At 34.0% G+C, this 11,697-nt stretch overlaps 1 protein-coding gene across 1 annotated transcript; it reads right to left on the bottom strand.

Moving 5' to 3' along the window:
* Positions 1–9,900: 9,900 nt before the first annotated feature.
* LOC105858200 (large ribosomal subunit protein uL22-like) lies at positions 9,901–10,525 on the bottom strand. Its single transcript, XM_075997700.1, has one exon. It carries the CDS (start codon positions 10,491–10,493, stop codon positions 9,939–9,941), a length of 555 nt encoding a protein of 184 aa, XP_075853815.1. The 5' UTR covers positions 10,494–10,525; the 3' UTR covers positions 9,901–9,938.
* Between the last annotated feature and the right edge of the window lie 1,172 nt (positions 10,526–11,697).

Below are 11,697 nucleotides of genomic sequence, written 5' to 3'. Positions count from 1 at the left end.
ATTCTGCACAGTGACAGACACACATTCTCTTTCCATGTGGACCTTCCCATTCTAAAACATACACATTTGAAAATAAATGAAAAATATCTTCAGTTCTTTGAAGTGTGGCAGCGAAGTCCATTTTTTTCATGTTCTTTAAATGAATCCCATTAAATTGCTGAAACGGTATACAGTATTTACATGCATTGAAATTCACTATAAATATTTACAGAACTTTGAGATGAATGCCAGTAATATAAGCTAAATATGTCTGACCACAATTACTTTTCATGAATAAACGGGTTTTGCTAAATGGCTTTTCCCCTCCCAAAACTAAGTATTTTGCATTCTGCTCAGATGACAGCAATATGGAGATAATCACACTCTACCTTTAGCAGTTCACAGGAAGTTGAAGGAAACTATAGATTTTTAAAGAGATTCATTATTAGGTATCTAAGCTATGCTTCTTGATGGTTTTCTTTAGTATGTATGAATTTTTTTTTTTTTTGTAATGGGAAGAGAAATGAACCAAAGATAGTAATAGACTTCCGAAATGAAAGGTGGGGCCGCCATGGGCCTATGGAATGGAATGGAGGAGAATCAGATGATTGGTAAGTCAAAATCAATTTATTTTTTAATTGATATTTTTTTTTGTAGAATCCCTGAGAAATTAACTGTTTCCGATAGTTCACTAGAACTTATTTTGATTGCAACGAGTTTCCAGCAGTGACACAGTGAAGTTTTAGAGCTTGGAATGTGATATGGATGACAATAAATCACCAATGCAGAGTCTCTTCTAGTCAGATCAGTCTAGACTGGGAACGGCAAACATGTTGAGGTTCTCTTTATCACAAAAGCAGGGAGGCTTATCACCCTTGCCATTCCTTTAGTAACATCACTTTTTTAAATGGCCATTTTCACAGTGTAATCTGTGACCTATGAAGAAAATGTGCTCTTTTTTTGAAGGCGATATTTACATTTTTATTTTGAACCAGCTCAACATTCTAAGTCAGAAGCAAACAGTAGAATTATACGACATAGACATTTACCAAATCTGCAAGGAAGAATGAAGATGAAATTGTAAAGAATAATTTTTAAAAGCTTATTGTATGTATAATTATGATTTGTGGCACCAGGCATTTGGGAGAGAACACACATATCTATTTTTTATTGACAGATTTTTATGTCTAATACCCAGTCCTTAAGGAGATGGGATAGTTTCTCTCCTGAGTAGGAGTTCTGTATTCTAGTTCTTTTCCTGGACTAAATATGTGAACTTGGAAAAGTCAACACTCAGTATCTGGGACAGAATTTCTTCATCTGAATAATCAGAAATACACCTAGGCTATCCCTAGGGTTCTTTCTAGTTTAGTGTTAATATTAATTATTTGACAAGATTTTATATGTGTATATATATATATATATATATATGTATTGCTTTAAACAAAAGTAATTATTTTATTATTTCTCTCTTTTTTTATTTTGTCCAGCATATTGGGGTACAAATGTTAAGGTTATGTATATTGCCCTTGCCCCCCCCCTCCTCGAGTCAGAGCTTCAAGAGTGTCCATCCCCCAGTTGGTGCGCATCGCATTTATTATGTATGTATATACCCATCCCCCCATCCCTACCTGCCCATCACCCGATAAATGTTATTCCTATATGTCCACTTACGTGTTGATCAGTTAATACCAATTTGCTGGTGAGTACCTGTGGTAAAGTATCCCAAGAATGGAAAAATATTCGACAAGATTTTAAAGAACTGTAACTGAGGAAGGAATTAAGAGCATTTCTTGAATGGTAGACTTTCCTGTTACATCAAGAGATATTCTGTGTATTTTGGAGACAAATAAGCTTGCTATTTCCAAAACACTGTACTTCAAACATAGTGAGCACTTAGTAAATATTTACTAAGTGAATGACAAAAATCTATATTATGGCTGACATAAGTAACATTCATATAAAAGACATTTTGCTAATTTGACAAAGGAAGCATGGGTTTAGAGCATAACAAAGAGCCTATATTTTGAGTTTTTTTAATTAAAGGTCTAAAATAAGCATGTGAATTATAATATACTTATAAATTAATAACTTTGTATAGGAACAGTTATTATCTAGAGAATTTTGAAAATTTAATTTTAAAAAAATTCTGACAAATCTTCCAAAGGTAAACAAAGAGCAAATGAAATAAGGTGAATGGCAAGCAGCCTGTAGAAAATATTTGAAGAAATATATATTTGGCCATTCCTCCTTCCTCCAGATAAACATTTGTTTTTCCTCATCAATAGAAATGATCAGTTTCCAAACAAACACATGCAATGAAAGCAAACATGAAGGTTGTTCTTATATATCCAGAAAAAGTATTTTACACTTATTACAAAAATCATTTTATTTAGAATTTTTGTTTTATCATCATAGTTATAGTCTTTGCAAAACAGATCCAGAAGTTCAGAAATGAACCTTGATTTATATTTGCTTTTATTTATTTATTTATTTTTTGACTGATGATCGTAAAGTCAAAGAATGTAAGGGCTGAAAAGAAACTAACCAAATATCTTCATTTCCTTTAATAGACAAGGAAAGTAGAGCACTGGAACACATTAGTTAATGGCAGAGGTGGTCCCAGAAAATAGTTCTGATTTCAACCCTGTATGTGCAGATGCTCATTTACTCACTACATTTGTGAATAAACCGACACAGCATGCAGAGGTGAGGATGTCAGCTATTTAGAAATATAGGGAGAGTATCCCATGTAGAAGGAATAGCTAAGAAAAAGTCCCTAAGTGGGAGCTTGCTTGACATGTTCAAGGAGGTCTTACTCAGCTCACAGCTAAGTGGAGTGTGGGCGGGGAAGGAAGCAGAAGATGAGCTCAGAGATAGGAGGCGGAACATAGATGACAGGTAAATGAATGAGTATGCTTGTGTTCTAATAAAACTTTATCTGTAAAAACAAACAATGGTCCAGTTTTGTCCCGTGGGCTATTGTCTACCAAGCTGTGGTTTACAGGCTCTCTCTGGCTGCTGTGCTGAGAATGGATTCTAGGGAAGTGATGGTGGAAGGTAGAAGGCTGGTTAGGAAGAGAGAGATGATGATGTACGCACATTTCCCTACCTGTGATTTAGTGCATTTCTGATTAATTCTCCTTACTTTCAGAGGGGGTTTGAATGGCAGGGGTAAAAGAGAGGGGAGGAGAGGGGAAGGGAGGGGAAGGACACTACTCAAGGAAAAATAAAAAGCAGGAATGTCATAAGCATACTTTTTTCATCATCTTTTTTTGTATGGCAAATAAATGAAGATAATACACTGAAACTCCTGCCCCCTGAAATATTAGTAACCTAATTAAATTAAAAGTCACTTCACACCATGGTAGGTAAGTGATTTGGGTAACTGTTTAAAAATACATTTTATATAAGGATAAAAGGAGTATCTCTTTTGGTATTTATGCTAGAGGGGCTAGGTACGTTTTTGTAACAAAAAGAAGAATGCAAGCTTTTTCTTTCTTTCTTTCTTTCTTTCTTTCTTTCTTTCTTTCTTTCTTTCTTCCTTCCTTCCTTCCTTCCTTCCTTCCTTCCTTCCTTCCTTCCTTCCTTCCTTCCTTCCTTCCTTCCTTCCTTCCTTCCTTCCTTCCTTCCTTTCTTTCTTTCTTTCTTTCTTTCTTTCTTTCTTTCTTTCTTTCTTTCTTTCTTTCTTTCTTTTTGTTAGCCTTAAGGTAAGCCAGTGAAAGTCAGCCTGAGAAATAAGTGCCCTGAATATAGGATGGGTTATTCTCTATGGGCCTCATCCACTCCCAACCCTTACTTTAAAGACACGTACCCTATCTTCCATCACATCTTCCCAATTCCTTGCTCAGCTGAGGACGACCAACCTAGAGACCTAGTCAGCATCGGTCAGGGGCTGAGGCATCTTCCATGGATAAAGACCACATTCTTAAAGCCCAGCAGAGAGGGACAATATAGTGTTCTCTCTTGCCACCAAAACCTGACAGTTAGGGAGATGTGTCTCTTCCTCTTGATCCAGAGAAATGATCTTCCTATAGAAATATTGTTATGTAAAAAGATCTATATTTCTTAGTCTTTCACCTTTATCATAAGCCACAACAATTTGTGTTCATTCATGTGTATTGCTTCTTCCTACTGATAAATGAGACCTAAAATTAAATTAATCTAAAATACAAAATTTTTGAAAGTGAAAATTATGTGCAGAGTCTCCTGTTTACCCATTAATGCTATGTGCAAGAAAAGTATATTAATCATCAAAAATTAAATGTCTTCATTACATAATAAATTACACTTTAAAATAAGTGAAAGAATGGAATTAGAATGCCCCTAACAAAGAAATGATAAATGCTTCCATTGATGGATACCCCAATTACCCTGATTTGATTAATATACATTGTATGTCTGCATCAAAACATCACATGTACCCTGTAGATATATACAGCTATTATGTAAGGATAATTTTTTTAAAAAGTTTTTTAAAAAAATAAACTATCCTTTACTAATGTGAGTCGTCAGCCTATTTACTTGCTTTGAAGTTCTAACTTTATGAGTTATTTTGGATGATATAACTGTACATGTTTTCAAAACTCACAAAAAATTGAGTTATTAAAGTCATCTATAAGACCAGTTTAGTACATTGCTTCTATTTCTTACATTTAAATGCTTTCAAACTCACAGAAATGAGTTTATATCCCCTATATTTTGGTTATTTTTAATCTCTGAAAGAGGATAGAGATAAAATGAATAAACTTAAAAGAAGATAGAACAATGGATGCATGATAGGGCTCCATTGTGCATTTTGGGAGGTTAACATCAACCCAACATAGTACTACAGCGAGAGGAAGAACCTCATATATGATAGTGTAAGAAAGGAAATCGTTATAGAGTATTTTTTCTGAGTACTGGAAGAATTTTCTAGGTAGCATTCAAACCTAGAGTACTTTCCAAAACGTCTTCCATCATTTCTGTAACTCATAAAAGAATGAATTTTGTAGAGAACCTTTTCAGTGGACTGCATTTCCAAGATTTGTGCAGACTCATCAGTATCAAAATAAAAACCATTAAAGTAAAAATCGATACTTTAAAAACTAAACATTGAGCAATTACCAAGAGAGAGCAAGAAAGCAAGTGAGAAAGAGCAAGAGGGATGATTTATTTTTTGCATTTAACTTATTTATTTTGATTTTTTAAAATCATCAGTCTAACTTGAAGGAGTGTGGATCAATTTGGAAGCAACACTGACTACAGTCAACTGCAATATCTGGGAATTCTGATTGAAAAAGTTAAGGTCGCATGTTCACCTGGGTTGTGGCCATCTATTTAGTCTTTCATAACCTCCTCCTGCACACCTCCCCTTCTGCCATCACCACCTGTCCTTTCTACCACCAGCCCCACTGTTGCCCTACCTGAAAATAAAATTTTTAAAAATGGAGGAATTTTTAAAAACTTCCCCATGAATCTACAAGTTCACCACACTGTCCATAAGAAAGAAAGGGTTGGAAAACCCCAAGCAGTTTTAGTCATGTGCCTGTGTGTGTGTGCGTGTGTCAGCGTTTTATTAATGATTTGAAATCTCATTTATTCCACTCCATTGTGTGTATTCACTTTTTCTCAACTAATTAACTTATGAAACTTTGGCTATCCAGAATTTAAGGAAACTCCTCAACTGCTTCTGTATTGAAGTAACTGACACGTTGGCTCTCAGTAACAATTTCTGCTCACTCTAACAATGTCCAGTTTGGTTAAAGAAAATTACACCCTGAACAGATACTGTTATATTTTTTAGCATAACAAAAAGTTTAAAATTATTTAATCGAACTTTGAAATAAAACCAACAGGTTCATAGTTAACCAGGTTGCCCCTAACATCAATATTTTATTTATTTTCAAGTAGGTATAGATTAATTAATTAATGGTTTTTGCCTTCCTTATATTTATTAATAAATAAAACAGTGGTTACTAAAGTTTATTTCTAAAGGTACTTTAAATGGAAACTGCTTATTTTGAAACTTGTCTCATTTATAGTCTTGCTTTTTGTTCCTTAAGTAACAAGATTTCATTCATTTTCCCTCTTTCCCAGTTTGTGTGCTAAAAATCACAAGGAAAGAATTTTGCAGAGCACAAAATTTCTTTCATGCTTTAAGGTTTAGACTTTGTTTAGAAAATCTAAAGAATTTATTTATTTTCTCAGACTTTAATCTTTTTGATAAGTAAAGTTCATGGAAAACCATGTAATTGGTGTAGAACTTTTCACTTGAATTGAATCACTTAATCCTCTGTACTAGAATACTTTTGCATCTTGCCTGGAGTAAATTAGTTTCTTTAGGTTAAAAAAAATCCTGGAATTATATTTTTCAATTTGAAATTCACTTAATATCAAAGTGACTATAATTAATTCTTTTTTCTGATGATCTGAAAACCGGTAATAAGAAATTACAAATAACATATCAAAGAAATTTCATAAAGTATACCTGATAAAAACATTTCGAGTGTGAGGTACTTTCTTTTTTCACACTAAATTCGATTTTATAATACTTAAAAGGCATACAATTAGTGCCATCTAGTGCATTAACCCATCATGCTAGCAATCTTATCAATTCATCACATGTCTGGCTTTTCAGAAGGCATTTTGTAGTCATACAATTTCTCAAGATCATTTAATCAAGTTAATATTAAACAGTTGATTTAATTTTAGTTAAACACTAATCTATTTACATGTTACAGTTCTTAAAGAGAGTTCAAAAATCAGGTAGGTCATTATTCTCCTATCATTATTTTAATTGATTAGAATTCTCATTGAACATTATATGAGCATGACCTACACGTTTACCCTTTGCATAAAACAGAAGAAATCGCTACTTTTAAAAATATTATTTGCTAGAACTGCTAAGTTCTGCAATTGCCTATGCTAGGTTAGCAATTTATCTGGAACAGCAATTATCTTATGCAGATATTTCCCTCTATGTTTTAAAAACGATGAGTATTTTGGGGGCCAATGTAGATTTTCTTCATGTACTAGTGTTACTAGTTTGAGAAAAATAACAAGAATGATAAAATTCCATGTACTGTATTTATATTAGCCATAGTAGTTCTAGAAACCTTGTCTATTGAGTTCATTAAGAAACTTTTCTGTACATCTAGAGCCTGAGAAAATTTTGATTCAGAGAGTATGATGACTTAAAAAAAAACAAGTTGATGCATAATAGTAACTCAACCCACAGAGATCTCCACCCGTGCAAGCTCCTCACTGAGAAAATTCAGTTCCGTCTGTATTTCATCTGATGAACACTTAACCCTGGACAGGTGTCAGGTTTTCTTTCTCAGCACTGTTTTGCTCCTAGATTTTCTAGGTGAAGCTCTTTTTCATTTATTTTAGATTATTTATTCTTCCTCTTTTATTTCCTTTCTTTCTATTTGCAATAATGTCAAATCAAGGAAGGTAAAGAAAGTTGTAAACAATAAATGCACTGACAGGGTAGCTTGCTGTGACTTACACACAGCATCAGATAAATTTAAAATGCAGGATACTAAAATTACCTAGAACGTTCCCATTGGCCAAGTTTCTCTTGATCTAAACAATGCTATTTTCTTCTATTTAATTTTGGTTTTGAGTTCCAGTGTCAATTTAAATTATTGTGGCAAATAACCTGATAGTGGAATTATTTGACTGACAGCCTGTTAGCCTTAGTGCGAACCCAGATTTTTTCGTCTGTTAAGTAAGTAGCAAATGCAACAACAACAACAAAGTAAAAATTTCCCATTCTCACAAAGCTTACAAGAAGGAGTTCATAAAAATAAAAAATAAATAAGTAGACAATTTATGATAATGTCAAGAACTATGAAAAAAACATAACATAGATTGGAATTGGACAATTTTAGAAAGGTTTGATGTTTAAGAATGTTCTCAGTGAGTAAGAGAGTATTGAAAGGCATGTGTCTGTGGAAGTAGTTCAATGATGTGTGTTCTTTTAGATCACACAGAAAAGTTGTATATAATTCTACATGCAATGGAATATCATTGGAGGGTTTTAAATAGCCAATCACAGCTCTGTTTAAAGTTTCAAAAAAATTGCTGCTTTGTGGAAATAGGTTATAGAGGGCAATTGTCCAAGCAAGGAAACCAATTAAAAAGCTATTACAATGGTTTACACAGGAAAAAAAAATGGAAGATTAAAAGTAGCATTATTGGGGATGGATGAATTGGGGAATCATTTATATGAAATTAAAATATTTGTTAGTACTATCACCAATCCTGGTACACACACATATTAGAATACACACATATATGCATATAATGCCATTGTATATATTAGGAAAATACATAATAAAACAAAATTTCAGAAAATAATCATAGTAGATGTACTATAACTTCTTGGTAAAAAGGGGATTTAAAAATGTGCATTCTCTTAAATTGTCATTGACTTTGCCCATAGAATTTATGCCTACTTTGAATTTGTTCTTGTTACTAAGTTTGTTGTCCATAACTCCTTCTCATATTTAGAAAATATTTTTCAATATATTAACGGAGTTTGGTATTTAGAGCTCTCATCTATCGATAAGAACAGATTTGTCAAAGATCTATTTACAGCAAATAATATTTTTACTATGAATATTATATGGTCCCTCTAATCATGAGTGTTTATTCCTTCAAGCAAACTCAGGGGAGAAAATTTATAATATCCACCTGTAGCACCTTGACTGCTGTTTTCTCTAACAGTATCTATGTAAGAAGCCTGTCTTTACAGTCTGATATTTGGATTATTTGCTGTGGCCTCTACACAAAAGGTAGAAAAAAAATATCATAACTTGGAAAATCAGTGATTTTCAAGAGTTCTACATTTTATTAAAATACCATTGTTTTTCATTGATTTCCACTCATTTCCTTCTTGTAGGAATTACAAAGGCAAAATGGTGTCTTGGAAAGATGATGATGATGACTACATAGATTTGAATCTCCCTGCATTTCCACATAAAATCGCATAGAGCAACTAGGTAGTAAAATAACCCCCCCATGGATAATATTTAATATGAAATTAAATTACAAAGGTATTCCTATGAACCTCAAAATATAAGCAGGTCAAAACAAACTACCAAGAACCATAAGTCCTTGTGGTTTCAAAGTTAGTGAGAGCAGGGTGCAGAGGAAAGCACAGAGTGATGGATGTATCTGAAAACAGAATAATCTTCAAAGAGCCAAGAGTTGTTTATTGACAAACATGATGGGCCAGTTTGAGATGAGAGCTGAACTGGGATTTTGCCCAACCCAGTCAGGGTGAGCACAGGGGTTAGGCTGCAAGGTCTGAAGGGGCAGGAAAATACTGCCCCATATGAAAAACAAACAAACAAAACACCTGTAGTCTTTATAAAAGAATTTGTGAATGATTAAGTCTCAGGACTCCGGCACCAATTTGGAGAAAATACAGAGGACAAAGTGACATGTTAGACTGTCCCGATAGGGTCTGTTACAGTATGGATTATTCTAATTGCAGTCCCTACATACTATGGGACATTTTGATGACTAAATGACTGGCAGATAGTTAATTTATAAGAAAAAGAAAGAGATGGAAAAGGAATCTGAAAATTAAGAGAAATCTTTACAAATATACCTGACAATAAAATAAAAAAGTTGAACTATAGAATCTAGTGATAAACACTTGGGTGATAAATCTATTAAAATGCAAGGAAATGTTTGCTCAAAAAGTTGAGAAACTGTTAGGAGGAGGGATGGTGATAGGGATGGGGCACATAAATGGGTGTCTGGGGTGCCTGGCTAAAGTCTATTTGCTGACCTTGTTTCTGGGTACAGGGGTGTCTGCCCTATAATTATACAATAAGCTGTAGAAGCATTTTGGGAAGTTATTTGTCTCTGTGTTTTATTTTATTAAAAATGCAAAAACAAATTTTATTTGACTTTTTTTTTTTTTTTTTTTTACTGTTATTTTCATTTATTTTATGTTACATCTATTCCCGTGCCATAAGTTTCTGTTTCTTGAGTTTCTTCTGGGATATCTTTTTCTTCTGTGCAACCTCCTCTTCTGGTTTTGGAACAATTTGTTCCTTTTCAGTGAGGATCATCTCGATGTGGCAGGGGGAACTCATGTATGGATTAATCCGACCATGAGCTCTGTAAGTTTGGCGACGCATCTTGGGTGCTTTGTTCACCTGGATATGCTCAATGACCAGGGAATCTACATCCAAACCCTTAAGTTCAGCATTACTCTCTGCATTTTTAAGCATGTGCAGCAAAAATTCAGCACTCTTCTTGGGCCACCGACCCTGTGTCCAGCCCCACTGTTTGGCCTGGGCACACCTACCAACTCCACCATTGTATCGTCGGAATGGTACACATTGTTTCTTTAAAGTGACATCTTTCAGATACTTGGTGGCTTTTCGTATATGCATACCCTTGATGGCCTGGGCAGTTTCACGAGTGTTCTTGAAGTGAACACGAAGATTTGAACCTCTTGACTTGCATGATTTTGTGGGGTTTTCTGGGTCAAGTGAATAGCGAACCATTTTCACGAATCACCTCAGGCCGCTTGAGGGGAAGAGTTTATTTGACTTTTATCTTCAGAAAAACATGTAGAGTTAAAGAAATTGAAAAATATTACCCAAGCCTATGTCATAAGTGTTATCACCATCAGTTGAGCCATACAACTAAGGATGGTGATAGTGTCAGAAGGAAATCAGAAATCATGCTTGTGATGTCAGTAGCACAAGCAGCTGCAAAAGAATGCTGGGTGATAGGGTGTCATTTCTGGTCAAGGTTAAAGCCAAAAATACAAAAGAACTGCTAACACAGTAACATACACACTAGTGTATTATTCATATTTCTCTTCGTTTCAGGAATGCGCCTGCCTGTTCGTCTAAGCTGAGTTCAGTTGGCTACATTTCAATCAGATAATGTGTATTGTCATTGCTTACCTAAGTTTCTCAGTAATTTACCTTACATAAGTTGTTAGTTTTTGACATGTGTCCTCATTTGTGGCTTTGGTTTTTATCTATGCTTTTTAAATGATGATTTTTGCTCTATTAAAAAGAGAGAGAGAGAGAGAGAGAGAGTGTGTGCAAAGAGAAGAACTGCTCCTCAAGTGGTTTAGTGATCAGAAGAGTTCATTTGGTTATTATAAATCAAGAAGAAAATTTATTTCAAGAATATTAACAGCTTGTAACCAAGCAGGCATTTAGAAATATCTGAGTTTAGATTATTCACTTGTGTTTAAGCCTTGCTGTAGAATAAATGGTTAAGAGCCTGGGCGTGGTCTCAGCTTTTGGTTGATCCTAGCTCTTACATTCGCTACCTGTATGATCTTGAGTAGATCTTGTTCCCAATTTGGCTCAAATTTTCTTATTGTTTAGAATGGACGTAAGTTCTCATAAGATAAGTCTCATCAAGTTCTCATCATCAAGTTCTCATAAGATAAAATGAAGTATAATTTATGTAGGTGCCCATTAGAAGTAAGACACTCTATAAATTAGTTCCTTTATTCATTTAAATTGCAAAATTAACAAGATTCTACATCACTTTGAAAACAGGCAAAGCAAATACCATATAAACTCTTTATTTTAAAAGATCAATTTGATCTTTGAGTGTTTTTCCACCATTTCAAATACGTGCTCAAAACATCTTAATATTCATCCAATTTCATTTACTGTTATACATTAAGCATTTTTTCATCTAGGTGCATCATCTCTATTATATTTAAATATTGCTTATTTA

Source organism: Microcebus murinus, chromosome 25 (genome assembly GCF_040939455.1).
Source record: "Microcebus murinus isolate Inina chromosome 25, M.murinus_Inina_mat1.0, whole genome shotgun sequence".
NCBI classification, from domain to species: Eukaryota; Metazoa; Chordata; class Mammalia; order Primates; family Cheirogaleidae; genus Microcebus; species Microcebus murinus.
Note: the sequence above shows the minus strand (reverse complement) of the source record. Positions and strands in the feature narration are given on the sequence as shown.